At 35.2% G+C, this 22,900-nt stretch overlaps 1 protein-coding gene across 1 annotated transcript; it reads right to left on the reverse strand.

Annotated features, from left to right (window-relative positions):
• Positions 1-2,677: 2,677 nt before the first annotated feature.
• DIRAS2 (DIRAS family GTPase 2) lies at positions 2,678-22,520 on the reverse strand. Its single transcript, XM_087926862.1, has 2 exons — positions 22,375-22,520; positions 2,678-8,422 (listed from the first exon to the last, which is right to left on the reverse strand). Exon 2 carries the CDS (start codon positions 8,384-8,386, stop codon positions 7,787-7,789), a length of 600 nt encoding a protein of 199 aa, XP_087782988.1. The 5' UTR covers positions 8,387-8,422; positions 22,375-22,520; the 3' UTR covers positions 2,678-7,786.
• Between the last annotated feature and the right edge of the window lie 380 nt (positions 22,521-22,900).

The raw sequence follows: 22,900 nt of genomic DNA on the forward strand, positions 1-22,900 counted from the left end.
CACTGGGATGTGGTGGTAGATGTGGTCACACTCCCTTATTCGGAGCTGGTTCATTATCTGAGGATCCTCTTCGACTCATAGTCTTTTTTAAAGAGAAAGTGACCAGCGAAGTAGGTGTGATAAATTGTGGAAAGGTAGGAGAGAACCAGCTGAATATTTTTCTCAGAAAAGGTAACTCAATCTGGCTGCTGAGAGAAGGTGGGAAACTAATTGTGATAAGTCTCTGCATTAATTAATTTACTGTAATTGAGGCCGTGAGGTTCCTATTATAGTTTTCAGGAGTCCAAACTGGCATTAAAGGCACTTCACTGAAATTTCTGGTAGTGTTGATTGACAACATGTGACGTTAGACAATAAGAGAATCTTTGCCTAATTCTACCAAATGCACTAGTTATAATTACTCTTGTACTAGGAACTCCTGCCCAGGCCATTCATTCCTAGGTCATTTCTCTCTCAGTTGGATTACAATGGTGAGCTCTACCGGGCACTGCCCTTGAAGAACACCCAGAAATTACAGCTGCTTCAAAATAAGGATCTCAAATAGTTATGGACCTGTCATAATTTGCTCATTTAACATGTTACTTTGAGAGATGTCCCTCGACACCCAAAGTGGTAACAGAGGAAGTAAAGAAGAGAAGACTTTGAGAGATGTCCCTCGACACCCAAAGTGGTAACAGAGGAAGTAAAGAAGAGAAGACTTTGAGAGATGTACTAGTTACCACTTTGCTTCTGAGTGGTCTTGAAGATGCTGATTATCATGTTTAAAGTCCTATGTTACTTAGGACTGTTGTAGAATATATCTAGGGTCTAACATGAGCATCTTTGCTCTCTATTTCAAGATCAGGGGCCAAATTTAAAAAGTTTTGAGTCAGATACAACCATAGACATGAGATCACAGGCACCAAAGTAATAAAAAATGATTTATTTGAACTGTTTCAATAATCAATTCCCAATACTTTCACCCATACATTCTTATATCAGATAGTCCTCAACTTACAACCATTTTTAGTGACAGTTTGAAGTTACAATGGCATCAAAAAGTGATTTATGACCATTTTTCACACTTACAACCGTTCTAGTATTTCCATGGTCATGTAATCAATATTTGGATGTTTGGCAACTGACCTGAATTTATGACAGTTGCAGTGTCCTGGGATTATGTGATAACTATATTTGTAACCTTCCAGCCAATTTCCAACAAGCAAAGTCAATGGGGGAAGTCACTTAACAACCAAATGATTTACTTAACCTCAGTGATTCATTTAATGACTGTGGCAAAAAATATTATAAAATGGGGCACAGCACACTGAACAACTGTCTTGCAGAGTAATGGGAATTTGGGCTCATGTGGTCATAAGTCAAGGACTACATGTACCATCATTCAATCAGGTTGATTGGGAACTGGTTAACCCAGTTGGCTGGTCTTGTAGAAGATGTCTGTGGAGATTCTCAGTAATCCAGGCCATGGTTGTCCCAAAGGTGCTTTTTCAAGAGGCAACTGGACTTTCTGATTTTTCTTTGAACACTGCATTTAAAAATCAAAGACCACTCTTTTGAGCAAAGTCCATATTTTGGACAGAGAGGACTGCTGGTTTGAAAGAGTGGTAGAAGAAGCCATCTATGTCAAAATTGAACAGCCCTCTCTCAACAAAGGGAGAGGAATACAACATCATCTATGTCCAGTCTGTAGACCGGAGATAGATGATGTTGTATAGCTCCCCCTTTGTCCTTTCAGTCCTTTCAGCAGTTCCAAGAAGGCTCCAACCCATTTGCACCACTGAGGTGACCCTGATGACACAGATAAAGGTGGCCTCAATGACTCTCTAAAAGAATACAAATGACCAGCTGTCTGTCTCATTCCCCACCATCCAGTCAGAGCTGAAGAAGCTTCTTGGATGAGAAGTTAAATGTCTTCAAAGGAAAACTAGAAAGTCTAGTTGCCTCTTGATAAAGCCACTTTTTCAGAAGATGCAACATGCAGCAGATTGACACCCATGTCAGAAGCCTTCCAGCAAGTTTATGATCCCATCTTCCTTTTATTTCCTACCCAGATTCACAAAATCTGTCCCTGAGTAAATCATATCTAGAATTCACCATTAAATAGTTTGTCTTAACCTGTGTACTCCCTTTTCCAATGGTATGTGGTATTATTTTCAGATACTCACTTGTTTAGACTTCTTCCTGTTATTCATCATCTTAGAAAGGTTGGTCTTCTTATTGGTGCTTGCCTTCCCATGGTCATTGATATCTTTGAGATTGAGACAGGATTGATATCTTTGAGATTGCTTGTTCCTGGCAGTACCTGCCCACCCTATAAGATTGGCAAAGGATCCCTAATCTGAAGCAGTATTATATCGTAGGTGGGGCTTGGTTATAATAAGGAGGCCTTATTTGTGGTTAATACTTCTCTTATTAAACAGCTCTTCAGGATTTAGGAAGTCCATTAAAACATGGCTGTTCCAGGAAGCCTTTGAAGAGTAAAGTGGACAGATCATAGGTAATTTTTATTGGGAGAGTCTTTTTCTTAGTGTAGAAATCATGATTTATTTTAAAAAAACTTTGCTATTTACTTTAATCTTTGTTACCAATGCAATACAGGTGTGATTTCATTTAGACTTGGTTGCCACTTAATTGACTTTTGAACTTGATGAATAAAGAATTAGAACACAATCTAAAATTTGTCATTTAAAATGTTTAATTTTTTTCTGCTTTATCTATAGAATATCACAGGGAACATAGAAACCTGGAGGCACAAAGTACATGATAAACGCTATTGAATAAAATATTACTGAATGAAACTATAACAATAAATACGCTTGAATATGCATCTTAATAGCTTGCAGACTTATATAAAATTCATGCTTTTTGAACAGCATACTTTTTCATATTACATTTTCATGATGCTGGCATCCCTTGACAAGTTTAAACAAGTTGTTTTTTGTGTGTGTGAGTATTGATTTTCAAACATTTCATATTTATTAGTATCACTCTTGTATCACAAATGTAACAAACCAAATAACGATTTATTCCCTACGAATTTCTGTCTTCTATCAAAAAACTCCCACAAAACTTTACATTTTAAGAGTGAACATGTATTTTGATAAACACACATATATGTAAAATCTATTATAAATTACAACAAAAGGGTATAATATAAAACATACCTTCCTTACTGGTCGAAGAATAGATATTGCTTGTATAGTAGCCTCAGCAACTGCAAGGCTATGAAATAGAGTCATGGCTTATTCTATTATTACAAGAATGGGATCAACAAGCAACAGAAGAATTATATGTTTCCATTTAAATAATGACCTCCAAGAGATGACTGGTTGGACAAAGCCTAGTATGCATAACTATTTAAAATATCTTCTAATTTCTGGAATCTAAATAGGACACTTACATCTTTAAATTTTTTAAATTTAACATTTCCTTGGTACAAATGATTAGATTTGCAATCACAGACAGGATTTGGGAAATAAATGAACTGTCCTTTTTAAAGATAACATAGACTGAATGAAGTTAAGAAGGATTTGTACAAGCTTCTTTGACAGGGATGTCATGCATTTACAAGGAAAGTTCTATTAATAGGTTTTCTGGGAGTCACAGGCTGTTCTGTAGGGCTGCTTTTAGTTATCTCCCAGTATTACAGTGATGAAAGCACTGGAGCTCCTTTCTTATACACAAACATGCTATGAGATATTTCGGAAGGTTTTATTTTGTCTGCTGCTGATCATATTAAACTGAGTTAAAACCATAGCTCTTTTGGTTTGATTAAAAAGAAATGAACTGTCCTGCCTTAACGGAAGATCTAATTATGTTTTTTTAAGCATCTGTGAGTTTGTGAATTGGCAGGCTATGTGCTTCCTGGTGCCTCTATATTCATGCACATGCATTGCCATTAGAATAAATCAGGGTTAATATCTGTATGTAGTTTTACAGAACCACATACATGAAACGATGGGATTTAATTTAATCACCACTAAAGCATCTCTTTTTCAGTGATACAACTGCAAAACAAAAATGACTCAGATCAAATCCAGCCTCATCCACCTTTCCCGCATCCCCAGAATTAATTCAGAAAGAAGATAAATCTTGAAGAATAGTAAGTACAGAAAATGGCTAGAAAACTACTCTCCAAATTACAATGATCACTAATTAGCCAAAATTTATTACCATAAAATAGAAAGCATTCCTGATAAAAAGGTGGTGTTGGAGCAAATATTGCTTCAGGAAGCCACAGAAATGCTACCAGATGACTTCAATGTTCAAGAATGCCTCAAAGTACTAAATGATTCCAAAGAAATATATCAGAATTGCTGAATTGAGTTTCTACAGGTTAAGAAAAATAGACCTGGGAATGAATGGCGAAATGTATGAAGGAAAGAGGAGCTAAGAGCTGTCTTTTCATATTTAGGTTCATCCTGAAAATCTAATTCAAAATATTCATTGCTTATAAGTAGATTCTAAATGTAACGTGCATTTTTAGCAAAAAGCTATCAGATTATGTTTCAAAATGTATTTCAGTCTGGAGTTTTTATTTTCCTTAATGGAGTCTCAAATAGAAAGGGTGAAAACCTTTTTAATGAAGGCATGCTTAAAAACAAAAAAAAGCCAATAATGTGGTTCTATATGGAATTATTGACCTACTAAATGCTGTTGGATTTTGTGATTGTTTGAAAATCATCTTGTTTAACAGAAAATAAATTTTAAAATGTTCATACGCTTTTATGTGGTTTTAAGGAGATTCTTTCTAATGACAAACCTGATGCAAAAAGAAAAGAAAATTTAAAAACAAGTTGTACTGCTGTTTTGGAAAAAAGATTGAATTGGAAGCATTTGTTGAGTGAAACCAACGCACTATGTGCAATGAATTCAGACCACAAGCTATTGGGTTCACACTCTATTTGGGTTCACGCAATACCTTATACCATAAATTAAATTAATTGGATGGGTTCTCACATCAAGGTAAAAAATTCCTAATTGTTAGATTTCACTAATTAGACTAAGGATGTTAAATAAACTCAGCTCTTGGTTTCCTTCACCCAGAGATTCTGACTAAGACAAAAAAAAGAAAAGAAAAGAAAGCCATTGGATCCATCTTATAGTTCCTAAATGTGGAGGAAGTTTTAACAGGCTTTGATGTCCTGAAAACAAATGCTTCAAAATGTACCAAATGGGTGTCAAAATAATTTCCACCACATTTCAGAGAACACAGAGAACAGAGAATCATCTCCGGCATTCAGTCTGGAGCAAATAACCATATGAGAGGAGCTCTATTAAAGTAGTATTCCTCCCCCACCCCTCCTTTACTGGAACACCAGAAAACAGATTTTCTTGTTCAAATGAATGTGTGCAGTTTAAAGGTGCAAGTTGTTGTTCACTCCCCCACACACACATTTTGTTCTATCAAGATCAAACATTTATAAAGGACATCTATCTTCACCTTAGGTTCATCCATTTTATTTCTCCTCTACAGAAAATAGGGGAAAAATGTTCCATTTGAAATGAGCTATGGTTTCATTTGGCAGGTTCCTTGCTTGCCTGCAATTCTTGCTTTTGTGCAAAACAGAAATTTGCTTGGGGCAGCTAAGATGGAAGGATTCCCAGAGTTAACACCATCATGAGCAATACCTAGTTAAAAGCAGACAATGCATTAAAAGCACATCTTCAGTGACATTCACAGTGAAACATACATCCTATTTTGGTGAATACTTTCCTGTATTGCCTCACTTTTGATATATGCATTTGCTAAAACACCAACATACTGATTCAAAAGATCCCATTCTCCTTGCATTCTCTGTTTTTAAAAAGAGATGTGTTCTGATTCATGTGCTATAATATTTGTCTGTTTAAGATAATCAAGGCTAATTTGAATCCACATCTGTTTGCAAATAAGATTCAAACAATGTTGTATTCTTCTCCAAAGGCTGTGCATCTTTCTTTGAATTTAGGACCATATTTGGCCTGAAGGGCAAACCAGGGATCAATTTAAGAAATAGCTTGCATAGTGTGGAAGGAAGAAAAAATAAATTAATATTTGATTACTATGAAACATAATTAAGATTATTATTCTTTGGTGCTAAATATAACTAATGATTCATCTTGAAAATGAAGCTTCAGCTTATATTTATTGAGAATATGAGGAGGAGGAGGCAGATGCGTTTTTTTCTTATCTGATCTTCCCTCCAATTTCCTTGAAGGATCCATTTAAATTCAATTCTTTCTTTCATAAAAAATATACTTAAACCCCCCTTTTCTCACATGAAAAATGATAACCTGATAACAACTTTTTGAGTTCTTGGATGGCTACATCCAAGTGTTTTGGTAGTGTATCTTTGCCCTACACAGTAGTGCCCACCCACTCATGAGAATATTGAATCCATTTCTTCCTTAGCGCCACTCCTTGCTGTCTACTGTGCACAAAAGAGGATTTATTAAGGAATGAGAGTGTTTTTGTTTTTGAAATTTCCTAATTCCAAGGGTCACTTAAAATTTCCTGGTAAATCTGTCATTATATTCACGACTTCTGTGGTTTGATGCAACCAGAGTGGGAGGTACTACATGTCTATTTTAAGTGGGATAGTTAGGGAACAATATTTTTTCTTACTTCTTCCTATAACTGAAAAAAATATTATATGCACCAGCACCAGACTTGTATAGTCTCCGTGGTTTTATTTATGTATCTGGGGAACAATCAGATTTTGGAACTAGTGTATGGATGTTACCATTCTACCTTCTTCCTGATGCTGACTATTACAGAGAAAACATCCATATATATTTAGATCAGTTGAATTGGTATCAGTACACTTCTGGCATAAAGGTATGTACTTCCCTGTCAATGCTGTAGAGACAAGTAAGCTCTTTGGTTGCCCTCCAGGTAACATATGATTGTTTCCTAACACAAATATTCCTAATCAGGAATGTATTAAATGTATTTGTTTTAACTCTTCACAATTGATGGATTATAACTGTAATTCACTCAATAACCTTATAAATTGGAAATTTTCCAGATTAAAGAACATCATTAGTATAATTTGGTTATTTGGTAAAAATAAATATACAGAAAGTTAACAACTATAGAAACATTGTTTAATTTTACCCTTTGATGAAAAATATGCCCACTTCCCAGGTATCCTATTTTCTAGTAATTTCCATGCCATGTTGAACTGCCATCTCTGAACTGAACTATCTGCAAGTAGAGCTGAAAAATATTGAGCTTTGCCCATGCATTCAACAGTTCTTCTGGCTACAAGAGGAAAGATTATTTTACACATTACTTAGGAGGGCAAGGAATCAGTGAGAATAAAACAAGACATAGTAGAAGTCGAAAAAAATTACAATCTAGGAAAGTCATTTTTCTAATGCCTAAATAAAATAAAATAAAGTCTGCCAAATATATGTGTATGGGTGTGTATACACACCCACATGCATCTTCCATGATTCTGTACATAACACTAACATTTATCTTTAAATGATTATTTACCAGATCCTTTCATTGCAATAGTAATGCCAGTCCAGACTCCTATGGACATGTTATTGTTTCTGATCTGGAAGTTAGACACCATTGCACTTTTGAAACAATGTATTGTTCTCACTAATGGCTAATTTATGAAAAGACAACCTCTTGAAAGTACTTTTACTTCAAACAACTGCTTGATTCAAGTACTTTTCTTTCAAAATTGCTATTAATAAAACAGTTTCACCAATTTTCCCATGGCTTAGGGGCATGAAATCTGGTACAGTCGGAAGAAGACATCGGCATGACTGCTCCAGAATAAGGATTGTTTCACATGACTACACACTTGCCCTTCAGTTTTTCTTTCCTTTTCTGCTGCTTGCTTTTCTTGCCATCAATTTGTAAACTCACAGTCCTACGTTTCTCCAAATTCAGCAGCTCTTGGAACAACTCTTTGACGTTGTGGTTCATTTTAGCTGAGGTCTCCATGAAAGCACACTTCCATTTTTTGGCCATGGCTTCTCCATCAGCGGTTTGTATCTCTCGGTTGTGGTCCTCGTCGCTCTTGTTTCCCACCAGCATGATTGGAATGCTCTCTGTATCCCCTTTGATCTGACATATCTGTTCATAAATGGGCTTGAGTTCCTCCAAAGACTGCCGGCTGGTGACCGAATAGACCAAAATAAATGCATGTCCTTTGGAAATAGACAAGCGCTGCATGGCAGGAAATTGATGACTCCCTGTTGTATCAGTAATCTGCAAAGTGCATATGCTCTTATCACAGCTGATCACCTGCCGGTAAGTGTCTTCTATTGTAGGGATGTAACTATCTCTAAAGGTGCCTTTAACAAATCTCAGGACCAGTGAACTTTTGCCAACTCCTCCTGCTCCAAACACCACCACCCTGTAATCATTACTTTGCTCTGGCATGTTTTCTGGTTTGTTTTTTCAGCCAGGAAAGAAAGTCTGCAGTGATAAAAAAATATATATTAAAAAATTATTAATAATCTATTTTTCTACAGTTCATCAAAAATCTCAGAATGAAATATATGAGAACGGATTGCAAAGTCATGAAACTTCACCATGAGAGAGTCTCTTTTACCTGACTTGGAATTTGCAATACAGAACAGAATTAATAGTAATGATTGATGCACTGAAATCATGATGAGGACTTGATTTCAGGATACAAACAGAAATGTGATTTATTATCAGATTCACATTAAAAGCTATATGACTGCTGAATGTTAGGCATAACAATGAAAGATTTTATAGATCTGCCAAAGCTAATCCATTGCTGCAATTATACCCAGGGTAACAGCCATATTTCTATATCAAATGGTTTTCTTGGTTTCTGATTAGACAAAACTAATTAGAAGGTGCAAAAATTGAAAGATGCATTTGGATTTTGCCTTGCTAAGACAAGATTGCAAGATCAAACTTTCCTTAGCAGCCCCATCTTAGAATCTTTTCTCTCTCCCAAAGAGCAAGGAGAGGCTTCTTCACTTTGGTTATACTAATGCAAAAGCTTCTCCTGAATTTGCAAATGATAGGGGAGATAAGAGGCTTGTGGAGGCTTCTAAATGCACCTAAATCAAATACATTAAATTAAAATGATGCAAACCATTTCATTGATACAAATTATCTTTTTTTTTTTTTCTCGACAAAGAGGATAATGACACTGCCTTGAACTAGCTAAGCATTCATTACTCTTACCTTTGCTACTGTGTTAATTTCAAATTATTTTAATAAATTCTGGTAAATTGAACATGATTCAGCATGGTTGCTGAAAGCCAAGAGTGGTTAGTTAAAATTAGGCTTGAAATTATGAACTTCATTGGCCTACTTTAGAGCAATTTTCTTTATAGGTCTTGTATATCTTGTATACTTTAAAGAAAATCTTGTATATCAATTCTAAAAACATGCAACACAATAAAGAGAGGATATGCTTTATCTATGATTTCAAAAAAGTTCAAGAACTTTCCATTAAGATTTTTTTTAAAAAAATTCTCCTCAAATTGAGGGAAGTATAAACTTCTTGATCTTGTTTTTGAAGTGAAATTGGTGCATCAATAATCCTACATAAACTTCTGCTTTATTTTTGATATCAGAATGAGAAGCCCTCTGAAGTTTTAATATGTTCAGTCCCTTTCATTTCTTTTCCTCCATACATTTCCATATAAAACTCCATGTGGAGAAACCATTGCAAACTTGTGGATTCATGTGCATTAATGAAACATCGACAAGATTTGTATTTGTGGTGCTCTGTTAATCATAAAACTATATGTGAATATTAGCAAAATATCACATTGAAAGGAAATAAATGGCTAAATTATACATATGTTTTTCAGAGTTTACACATGCATGTTCACACCATTTGCTGTACAAGAAGAGGGTCTATCAAGCGAAAGAGGAAGTTGAAGAAATTGAATGCTGCATAGGCTGCAAAATGTCCCAAGCAGTGAGAGCCAAATTAAGTCAACAGACCAATAAAGGAACAGAATAGAAGGAAATCCTTTTATCTCATTGTAAAGATAAGAACTTTCTGTCTCTATACAGCTTTCTTTAGGGCAGTTCCATGTGCTGATCTTCTGCTATTTCTCTTTGGCAGCTGAGAGGATTTATTACAAGCCCAGCTGACGTATAAGAACCAACATTACAAGTTTTCAGCAGAAAATATTGGCACTTTAACCTCTACATGGCTTGGGAGATCATTGTTTCCCCATTAAAATTGTCCCTGAACTTCATTCACCTTAGTAATCTTACAAGGGAAATGTTGGCTTTGAAATCAGTCTCCTAGTAGACTGTACAGATGATGGCAATTATGAGTTTACAAAATGCTTTTGATGGATTGGAGAGTGAAAATAGAAATTATATAATGGAAGTGTCCAGAGGGATAAAAAAATCAAAGGATTCTGAGGCTGATGCAAAACTGTAGTAAAAGTAATAAATTGCTTACTTGAGCTATTCAAATGGGAACTCTTAACCATCTTTGCTTCAATTGAATAATGCATTTATCACTTAAAAAACCCAGGGAAAGCATTTACAACATTGCAGCATAAATTTAGCTGCTATCGTGTTTTCCCCAAAATATGACATACCCCCAAAATAAGTCCAGCTTGATTTTTACATCAAGCCTTATCCCCAAAATAAGCCCTAATCAAGACCTACTCCAGGGTGCATGGCTAAAAATGATGCTAGGGTTGGGAGGAGGGATGTTGGAATTGCCCTACTATTTACCTTTGGACAGTTGCAGCCAGGCCTCGCATACCCCGACTCCTGCCTTGCCGGCCCATTTTTTCTGCAGCTGGCAAAGCTTTCCTGAAGGCCTCTGCAGCCAATAACAGAACTCCAGATCAACCCAGAGCTCTGTTATCGGGTGCAGATACCTTCAGGAAAGCCTTGCTGGCCTTGCCAGCCACAGAAGGAGTTCCTGAAGGCTCTGACAGTGAAAAGGTGGCCAGGGGGCTATGTGAGCAAGTGAGGTGAGTCAGTGGATGATATTCCCCCCCCCAAAAAATAAGACCTGGTGCCTTTTTTGATGGCAAAAAAAAAAAGACAGCTGAATCCCATCACTACATGATTTCATGTAACACGGCAGCTTTATCATGTAGGTGCAAATTGAAATTGGAAAAAAATGTGTATACTTAAACCAATTTAACAAAATTCAAATTAAAGTTTTCTAAAAAAAAAAAGTACTTGAAAATTGAAGCAAAAAACAAGCAAAGATTGCTCTGAGATGTGCGGATCACATTCCGTACATGCTGTCACATTAGCACGGTACTTAAATTGCTTTTATGAGCTCTGATTCTGAAGGTTTTAGAGGCACTCTAATTGCTAAATATGGCTGAAAAAGATAAGCCTAATATTACAATTCTCATTAGTCAGCGCAAGTAATTATTAAAGAATCTCTCTAATGAACATTTTAATTACAGGCTCTAAACAGACTGATTTCAGAAGATTTTTTTTTTAATGCTCCTTTCCTGTGTTTGTGGGAAGAAGGAGTTCCATAGAATATTTAAAGGTGGTCCACCAATGAAATTTAAAATAGGATATTCTAGAATGGGTGTCTCCATCATTTTCTTCCCAAACTGGTGTTCTCCAGATGTGCCTCACCACAGTTCCCATCATTTCAACAAATCCAATGGGGGAAAAAAAACCCAAAATAAAAAATGTTTTCAGTACAATATTTCCCAGGCAATAAATGTAATCTTTTCTTGCTGCTTATTATAAGTAATTTTGTCTCATTTGTAGTTTTTTCCTACTATCCTTATGTTACCAATAATAATATTATCAGTTAGTGTTTATATGTTGATAACATGAGGGCCCACATGGTTCATTTCAAGTGTAATAAATCCTGTCACACGGGAATTGCTCTCCTTCTGAATGAGCGTTATTTTTTAATTATTTTAATATGTAAACAATTTTGTATACACTGTTATGGTTTTATATTATTTTTTATAAATATGTTATACATATTTAATAAACAAAATAGTTAAAATTGCATATCATGCTGAGCCAAAATGGTTAAGATGAACAAATCCTGAATATGTCCATTTGCTCCTTCTTTAAAATCTATGGATACAAAACAGCTGTGGGATTCAAACATTTTTTACTACCAGTTCTGTGGGTGTGGCTTGGTGGGCAAGGCTTAGTGGCCATGGCTTGGTGGCCATGGTAGGGGAAGGATACTGTAAAATTTCCATTCCCACACCACTCCAGGGGAAGGATACCAGAAGTGGTATTCAGCAAGGTTCTAACCAATTCTGGAGAACCAGTAGCAGAAATTTTGAGTAGTTCGGAGAACCGGTAAATACCACCTCTGACTGGACATTTTACAGTATCCTTTCCATGCCACACCCACCATGCCATACCCACAGAAACGGTAGTAAAAAAAATTGACTCCACCACTGAAGGATACTGCAAAATCTCCATTCCCACACCACTCCGGGGAAAGGTCACTGCAAAATCTCATTCCCTCCCCACCCCAATAATCTGCTTTCCAGCTCCATTCTCCTGAGCATGGCAACAAAAGAAGATCCAGCCAATCATCAGGGACTTGGGAGGCAGAGAATAGATGGGGCGGGGCTGGTCAGAGGTGGCATTTCTGAACTACTCAAATTCTCCACTACCTGTTTTCCAGAACTGGTCAGATCCTGCTTAATACCACCTCTGATAAAAAAAAGTCCCATATCATGCAATAACAAGACATCAGTTTGCCTTTAGCCATGAAATACATTTAGTGAAGAGACATAGAAATGTTTTTTGAGTTGACACCTATCTTATGGTACCTGTTATATGAATGAACGCATAATATTATTTCAATATTCCAAATGTGTCTTTTAGCCCCAGAAGACCTCCCACCCCTGACTGGGGTTGTTGGTTTTGTAAGTATCCTACATTGCAATTTGTTGTATTTCACTATTGAAGAAGTGTTTTACTGTTTTGGGGTTTTTATTGTTGTTAAAACCACCCAGGTTTTTGTTTTGTAAGATGGACAGTCAAGTAGGTCAAATGAATGAATGAATGAATGAATGAATGAGCTTCTTAGAAATTTAAATTGTGTTTCCAAATGTTACAAATGCCAGTAAGATTTCAATGCCATGTTTACAAATGCAACAAAACCTGGGGAGGTGTTGCACATCTGTACATGTCTCAGTTGCCCAACTTGAGAGTAAGAGGCTTAGGTTGCAAGTGCATACTTGCCTGAGATTAAATTCCACCAAACTGGGAATCTATCCTTGATAAGGCAAAATAGGATTGCATCATTAGAAACCAGTCCAAGTGTAGCTTTTGTGCTGTGCATATGCAAAATCTCACTGGTGGATCTGTTCCACTTTTACTGTCCTACAAAAGAATTGCTTTTTAAGCAGAATACTAATCAGAAGAATTAATGATTTCAAAAAAAAAGGTTTCCTGAATCAATTTAGTATAGTTTATGGGACTAGCCAAGTCATACTAAATTTAGCTAAGAAGCAAAAATGTCAGATTTAATAAAATATAATTAGAATTCTTCAGAATTTTTTTCCTGAGCAAACAAATATTGCAATACTGCAGGTTCTTTAATAAGATCCCTACAGTGCAATTCTTTTTATTCTTGAATGCTGTCCCACAAAGATTAGAACAGACTGAATTGCTTCTCTATTATCAAAGAAAGGTTATGATAGTTTCTACACAGCATGCCCCCAACTCCAGGAGAATAAAATTAGAGGCTAGCAGCAATGCAATCACATTTATATCCACTGGAAAAAAATGGAGATAGAATGGAGTGGTTATAAATTTGCCCTTCCATTCTTCCTGGAGCTCCAGAATCCTATTCCCTCAAAACTTGTACGGAAAATTGAATTCCACTTGGAATGAATGACTGGAGAAATAGAGAAATGTTAGGAAAGAATCAGGAGGTTAGATCCCTCTTTCTACCTATCTCCACTCCCAGACAAATAGGGGGAAATGAATTATTGACCACTCCATTCCCAATTAATCTACCCTGTTTAAATGTGCTCTGAATTAAACAACCAATATTCTAGATTCAGGAATATTATTTACATTAGGTAACAACTGATACAGAAGATTTGCACAGATTTCTTCAAGCGAAGAACCATGTGATGTTAAGATATAAGTTCCCTAGAATTGCAAGCTAAATGCAACTCTGGTTCATTTTCAAGGGAAGAGGAAGCCTTCAGATCAATTTAGATGGTTTCTAAAGGGACTGGACAAAGTCAAGAAAGCTTGAGCTATCAACAGTTATTTATATTGACAGCAGTTATTATCTCTACAATCTCAGTCCACATATCTTAAATATCAGCTGCTAGGGAACAACAGTTGAAGAAGCAAATTTGCCTCCTATAAATGTTTGTAAACTTCCTGAATGCCTCTGGATATCCATTTGCGGGATATCCTAGTCTGGTGTTCTCCAGATTGTAAGAATTCTAAAGAATTCTGAAAGGTGAAATTCTAAGCATTGTAGACCAATAATCTGGAGACTGCTAAATCTAAAAAGTTGATTTAGAGACAAAATGAGTTTACATCTTGTTTTATATAGGAGCATCTATGGTACTTTTCTGGCTTCAAAACACTGAGTACAACAGAACAATCAAAAATCCCAAAACTTTTAAACATACACCAGGGGTGGGATTCTACCAGTTCGCACTTGTTCGCTGAAACCAGTTGTTGACATTCTAAGCAGTTTGGAGAAGAAATTGTTAGAAGAAATTACTGGCCTAATTTCTTGTTAGAAGAAATTACTGGCCTAATCCTGTAAGGAAGGCAGGAAGGAAACATTCTGGTGTTGCTTACAGAAACTGCCTTTCCATTAACCCTTATTACATTCTTGGCAGGACTAGACTTCCTGTCTCAGGAACTTTTGTGGAGTTTTTTTTCCCTTCCTTTGCTGGTACTTTGTTTGTGTTGAGTGACCATTCAAAGTTACAATGGCACTGAAAAATGTGACTTATGACCATTTTTCACACTTATGGCTGTTGCAGCATCCCTAGAGTCATGAGAGGCCAGGTGAAGAGATGCATGCCTCGATGTGAGTGATATTGAGTTGGCCACGCCCAGCCAATAACATGACCACCAAGCCATGCCCACTAACTAAACCACACCCACAGAACTGGTTGTTAAAAAATTGAATCCCACCCCTGACATGCACTGCATATATAGTACATGTATAAAAAAAGGGTACAGTTTCAATCAGTCACACTTGCTGTTTCTAAGCTATTGTCTTGTCACATGGACATGGACACTGATTGGCCACTAGGCTATGTTTCCAATTACACCAACTATACAAATGTATTCACTTTGCTCTTTCGAAAAGAATCAAAATAATCTTTGGATTTCTCTGAGCTCAAATTTAATTAGAGAAGAAAAAGCATTTACATCAGCTATTATTAAAGCCATATTGAAATAATATATTCTGCTCAAGAATATGTGATATTTTAGGCCAGAGCTGTCAAACTCGCGGCCCACGGGCCAGATGCATCATGTGCTGGCCACTCCCACCCCCAGTTTAGCGAAGGGGAAAAAAGTTGTGATATGTCACATGATGACATGTCATCGCAAATTTGACACCCCTGTTTTAGGCTATTATCCAATATACCATACATTTATTAGGGTGCATTCCCAGATAATAAAAATATAGCATTATGCTGTTGTTAAATATGTAATTACAAGAAAACAAGAAGTTTTTAAAATTCAATATCAAAGAAAGCTTGGACAGTACTGTCAATCAGTGATGAACATACTATGTTTCAAGTTAAATCATTTTCCTTGTTTGCCACATTCAATCTTCTCAGCTTCCCTGCATTGGAATAGTCTAAAAAGGAAGCAGAGACCAGCAAATCATTTTTGTGTTGGTTTTAGCTCATTCCAGACATCTGGACAATCTTGAAATATATTAATAGCATTGGGAATAAGAATGCCAAATTATCATGCAAATTTCTTCCTTCATCATGAAAAACACCCTGAGGGAGTGACTGGAATCACTGCAATTTATTTATTTATTCATTCATTCTTTCTTTCAATTTAAATAGCTGCCCATCTCACAAAAAGTCACCCTGGGCATCATACAATAATAATATAAAATAGAGCCCACTATTTCCTTGTTATTTCCTTGTTAAACCAGGAAGAAGTATTATACTAACAGAAATGCCTTTGTGTAAAAGTATATTCATGCATAAAAAGGGACTTTAATGCAGAAATATGAAGCTTTTGTGTGCTGTGAAAAAAATACAAAGGATTTATCGTCTGATCACACCTAAAAAAGAAGACTAGGATAGTAGAAATATTTGTAATTTAAAAAAACTTGAGCTAAAAAGTACACTCGGTGAATACGGCATGTTGGTTTAATCTTTGATCCAATATTAAATTATTAAGGGCATAGGAAATGTGAGGGGGTCCAATTTTTATAGAGAGATCTACTTGTCTTTAGAAAATACCATCAATATATGTCAAACACAGAAGTTGGTCATAGTTGGAAAATTATGGTACACAGCACTACTAATCTTGGCATTCTGTTATATAAATTTAATGGAAACAAAAGAGACCAGCAAACTTAAAACAGAAGCATAGGAACTAGCAGCAGGCAGGGCAAACTGTATGGAGCTAATGCTATTAGTATATATGCTAAATTTATTGTATTAATGTGACAACTTCAACTTTGAACATTTCTTTGATACGGTTCCTAAATCATTATTATATGTAATCAGTTTATCGCCTGTCTTCCCACTACAAAAGCTGAAATAATACTTCCTTCCTCTTATTCTATAACCCAAAGGCAATGAGAAAGATGGTTGATTCTTAACTTTAAGCCTGCTGATTGCCTTCTTCCTGAGATTGTTTTGCACCCAGTATCTGCTATCAAAAGTAATTGCCTCAATTTGTCTCATAGTAATGTAGAGATGATTTTGAAGAAAATATGTAGCAACTTGATTCTTTTTTGTAGGGGAGGGAGAAGAGAAATTCCATCTAGCTTTCAAAATTCTGTTACTATGGCATATATCAATTAAGCAGAGTTCCTATGTTTCTTGGGTGTCTGCTTCCTGACCAATTTGACTAGGTGACAAGTATGGCTTCTCCTAGAGTGTCTTATGCAAAATTGCCAGGTGTATTTCTATTTTTATTACATAGCTGTTAAATTAACTCTTTAATAAAAATGTCTGCAATAATTTAATAATAAGCAAGGATAAAATAATTATCGAATAATAATTATAATTTCTACTTTTTTATTCTAGTAGTGATCATGCAATGCTCCTTAAAGCCTAGTCTAGTGTGGTATCAGTACTCATAAATTGATATGAACATGAATCATCTTCTTATGATCTTCTTATGATTGCACTACCAGAGAAGAATATAATAACATATGAAGAATTATATTGAAACTCAGGTTTATCTAATCTAGCATTTTGTCACAATGTGATCAACCAAATAGATCTGGGGAAATTCATAAACCAGACATGACATGAAAGCAATAGAAAGCAATAGCTCTATCTAGTCACTCAAATTGTTTACTTTTTTTTTAAAAAAAAGAACTTTAAAGAAAATATATAAGCAGGGAAAAAATGCTGAAAAAAGAATAAGACAATATAATAAAAGTAAATAAATCATAAATTTAAAAATATCTTGGAGAATATACCCTTCTAATATGCTGCTAATTAGTTGTAAATATTTATGTATTTAAAACATTTAAAATGCTAACAATTACCACTACATTAAAAATGAATATTGAGAATCATGTTTAATGTAATATAGATCACTGAATAAATTCAGTAAAATCATATATCATATAAATTCAATCCACATCACTAAGAGACTAATGTTCCTTCTGAAATTGGAATATATACTAGATAAACACAAATTTGAAGTGTAGTGGCAATCCACGTATTATATTAATAGTCTAACACTGGTTTCCAGTTTAAGTTGAATTTTGTGTCAGGTATACTTTTAAAGTACAAAGTTCTGAACATTGAGGAATGCCCCCACAACTTGTTTGTCATTCTTTCATTGAAGGGCTGATGCCAGAGGTGGCTTTCAGCAGATTCTGACCAGTTCTGGAGAACTGGTAGCGGAAATTTTGAGTAGTTTGGAGAACTGGCAAATACCACCTCTGACTGGAGATTTTACAGTATCCTTCCCCTGCCACGCCCACAGAAACGGTAGTAAAAAAATTGAATCCCACCACTGGCTGATACCTTTCCAGTAAGAAATGTATGGTACCCTTGCAGTAGTTATCACATATAAGACTAATTCAGGATCCCATGAAGGTTTGTTAAGGTTCAATAAGAATGTTATAAGTGGAAGGGGGAATTCAGCTTCTAATATTTATCTCATTTTAACATGGATTATTTTCCAAGATTGCCATCAAAAACGAGTAATCCAACTTAGTTATAAAATGTCAGCAATTTACTTTGAATTATAGAAATAGAATACTTTATTGGCCAAGTGTGATTGGACACACAAGGAACTTTAGATTGAAAAGAAATTGGTATAAGATGTTTTGATTACTAAAATAACCATTAAAAAACTGTTGGAAATGCAAAGCCACCAATAATTAAAGAATACCATCTTAGATTCTAAGGACTAGTAACCACTGATAGTCCATTCCTCTATAATGTTTTCCAATCCCTTTTGGAACCAACTAAATTTGTGGGTACTATCACATTTCCCAACACCAAAGACCATAATTTAATTGTCATGTAAACCAATGCTTCTGCTCTTTCTGAAAGTCCCTAAATTCTAAAAAATTAATTTTTAGAAAAATTCAAAATGGACTGAATTCATTTATATAACTTATTTTCTTGACAATAATTTCACAATGGTTTATCAAACAATTTCAAAATTTAAAATTCTGTATTGAGTTTTGAGTGCAATTAATATTTTACTAGTTTAATAAACTCATGCTTTGGGGTTTTTGAAAAAAAACCCAGATTATTAAAATAAATCATTTCAAAATGGTAAATATAAACATTATTTTAGGTCTGGAATATGAAGCGATTAGGATCACTTGTGTAATATTTTTGCTTATAGGATCACTTGTGCTTATTTTTTTTGCTGATGACTGTAATATCTACAATGGAAATGACGGTATATTTTTAAAATAAAATCTGATGAGTTTTTTAAAAAAATAATTGGAATTCGGGGAATTTTCCAGTGACCATTAGAAATCTACTTTGAGGGAAAATAAAGAAATAATTATGCAATCTCATTACTCCACACTACTGATTTTTAGTGTGAGTTGTTGAGCAGTAGAGGAAGAAACTTGAAGCAAACTGGAACTTGATAAGCTTTTATCTCAGTTCCCTATGCTTTAGAAGACATTTTAGAAAGAGGAAAAGGTGCTAGCATTGTAATAGCAGCTAATCCACTCTAATTCCACAGTCTTTATTCAAAGTTTTTAAATGTACATTTTTCTTGCCTTTCAAAATAATAACAGAAAAAGAATAACAGAAAAAGAAAAAAAGGTACAAGACATAAATTTATTTATACTGTATATTTTCTTTTTTCTGTTTTATTTTGCCAGTTATTTTAAGGGCTTATGCATTTTTTTCATTACAACCTTAATGCAAAGATTACACTATAAGATAATAATAATAAAAAAATCACACAGTGACAGGCCTCTCTGGATTTTTTTTTTAAAGTCAAGAAATTTAGAGGATGGTTCCTGGATTTTTCCCTCACATTTTGAAAATGCTTTATATCCTTAGCTTTTCCCTTTGATCTCGATGCTCAGTGCAGCAGAGATTGAAAAGATTAATTATCGTTTTTTTAAAAAAATCAGATTGTAATAGATATAGATATGGTTATAAATGTAATTATTTGTGTCTTTTAACAAGCTAGACAGACAGACAGTAGATAGAGAGAACAATGACTCAATTTAGGGTAATTATCCAGTAGTTTTTATGCATTGTTTATAACAATCAGGATAGAAGCATCACAGCTGCTTGATTATCTCCATAGGAAACCATATCGTACCGCAAAGAAAAAACTAAATATTGGTTTGAATATTGGAAAATGAGAATGCAAGATTCATTATGGAGCTGCTAAATTTGGCTAAATTTGACTAAATTTGTGGTTTTAAAAGTTTGAGCAGTAAAAGACATAGACTTGTCTACCAATACAGGTAGTCCTTGACTTACAACAGTTCATTTAGTGACTGTTTGAAGTTACAATGGCACTGACAAAAAGGTATTTACAACCATTTTAACACTTATGACCATTGCAGCATATCCATGGCCACATGATCAAAATTCAGACACATGGCAACTGACTCATATTTATGACAGTGGCCCAGGGCCATGTAATCACCTTCTATAACCCTCTGGGCAAGCAAAGTCAATGGGGAAGCAGATTCACCCAGCAGCCATGTTACTAACTTAACAACTGCAGTGGTTCTCTTAACAATTATGGAAAGAGACAGCATAAAACAGGCAAAATTCACTTAACAAATGTCTCACTTAGCAATAGAAATTTTGCGCTAAATTGTGGTCATAAGTTGAGGACTACCTGTAGATGCTTTTCCCACTGGAGCTATTCTGCAACATCTGACACATTTTATTAAGCATGTAACACTCATTTCTTCCAATGGAGCTCCCACAAGTCAGCAAATGGAGGTCCTTGCAAGCTTTTTGGCTGCAATTCTCCTCCATGCTGGTTAGGTTGGATTATGATTTGTAATCCAACATATGTGGTACAACTATTGTAATCTCCCTAAGCAGTTTTTTCAGATCACTCATTATTACAAAGAATCTGGGGTATTTTTAAAATAGAATACTCATGTAATGAAATTCCTCCAGTTTAAAGCTGTTTCATTTTATACAGTCCATATTAATATTATGGATTTTTAAAAATGAGAGATTTTGATGACAGTAATACTTCACAACATTAAAAGAGACTTTCAGAATCAGCAGATTTGAAAAAGAATTATCCATATGAATAACTATAGTTTCTTGATAAAAATATATAAGATTTGGTCAAAGAGTAATCCATACTAGATATTTCTTGCAGGCAATACTCTATGGCCATATTGTTTTAATAATCTAGTGTAGAGTTAAAAAAAATCTTCCACAAGATTTTGACAAAAGGTATCAGTATGGCTAAATTCAAATGCTTCTGTGTATGCATTTCTTCATTTGTTGGCTAGGATTAAAATTGAACATTTGTGAATCCCTATTGAGCTGCAGTCCTTGCTTACAAATGATTGTATATAGTAAAATAAAAGCTATATTTTGCAGAATTTCACCAATGGCTATGCCTATATTAATATTATACTATGACATAGAAATACAGTTGGACAGAGTTTTCTTCTGAATATAGAGTTATAGATTTGTGTAAATATTGAAAAATTATCCAGAATTCATATCAATATCAGTCAACATTCAATTTTTTGTCAAAACAAGGAGTTTTATTACTCAAACTTTTAAGAAGTATGATTATGTGGAACAAAAACATAAATGCCTATCAGGATAGGCACTTGTATTAAAACATGCAATGCCAGAAACGAAAGGTATTATGATTTTTCACATATCTTTTTGAAAGGGCAAAAATAATGAGGAACAAAATAATCATAAAATGCTGATTTTTCCATATTTTTTTGATTAAAATTAACTTCAAGAAAATTATTACCTGGGTTATTAAGACATGCCTTGGCTTATAAATAGAAAGGCATCTCTAAAGATTACTTGCTGTAAACATATTAGAGATATTTTTGGGGGTGGCCTTTTAAAAAAATATCCTGGTATCTGCTTCTTTCAGTTTGAATAAATTCAGACACATTTGCCAAGGCATGTAAGGCAAAATTCCTAAGCCCGTAAGTAAATAAAAGATACTGAGCTACATAAAGTTCCCTCGTGCAAAGCATCTTCTTGCCTTTCAAAATCTCTCTCTCTCTCTCTCTCTCTCTCTCTCTGTGTGTGTGTGTGTGTGTGTGTGTGTGAGTGTGTGTGCGTGCGTGCATGTATGTATATATATATATGATCTCTCACACATCATCTCCCCTTCTTTCGTTAAAAAAATTCTCCCTCTCTTTTAAAAATCCTATTTCTAATGCTTGGACAGAATTAAACATTCATTGCACATTTATTTCCTTAGATAAAAATCTGTAAAATTCAGTAAGCATCATTATGTGTTCCTTACAGAACAGAGATTTGCAAAATTTAAAGCAGCAACAACATAGAAACTTACCTGAGGGAAATAAGTCTGACCTATACCATTCAGCTTTTGTCTGTCATAGTAGTAGAGAGATTTGGGAGAGGGAGGGAGAGAGAGAAAGAGAAATAGAGAGGATCAGATAGAGTCTTTTTCTATGACAGATAGCTGGCTGATTTTCTTCTATCCAGCTGAAACTCAGTTCCCTTTTCCTCTTTTATGACCAATCAGCAACTGTTCTGGGGGGCTTTTTGCATTGCTTATGGATCTCATGGGCTTACCTTCTGCCTTCCTATTTGGATGCTGGGGTTGTGGTTAATGGTAACGCTAGGGAGTGACAAGCTCCCTCCAGTCACACTCCTTCTTCCTCTCCGCGGTGAACCAGCTGTAGCTTTAGCTGCTGCTTCAGCTGGTATTAGTACCTCAATGGCGACAGCCGATCTCTTCTAAGCTTTTAACTGCCACCTACTGAATAAATAGAGGATGCACATCTTTTGCAAGGAACTGCATTCTCCCTTTATATATTTATTTGGTGGCTGAATTCTGGTCACTCCTTTCTGCCATGCAGGGAGTCTTTCAGAGCTCAGAAGTATTATTCCATGAACAGCTCTAATTGTGCCTGGAAAGTAGCTTTTTCTTCTTCTTCTTCTTTAGCCTCAAAGCTCAACTGGAAGAAATTGGGATCAGAAACAACAGAATTTCAGCACCAGGAAGCCTAGAACGTTGGCCAGGTTTCATAGCTTTGATTGGCATAAGGTGTATACTTGTGGCAAGGTGCAGATCCAATCACAGGTGCAGATCCAATCA

The sequence above is a fragment of the Pseudonaja textilis genome, chromosome 2 (genome assembly GCF_049901715.1).
Source record: "Pseudonaja textilis isolate UNSWEBS1 chromosome 2, rPseTex1.2, whole genome shotgun sequence".
NCBI lineage: Eukaryota > Metazoa > Chordata > Lepidosauria > Squamata > Elapidae > Pseudonaja > Pseudonaja textilis.

Excerpts from the sequence above, each read along its gene's own strand:
- DIRAS2 (XM_087926862.1), bottom strand. The coding sequence starts at position 8,386 with ATGCCAGAGCAAAGTAATGATTACAGGGTGGTGGTGTTTGGAGCAGGA.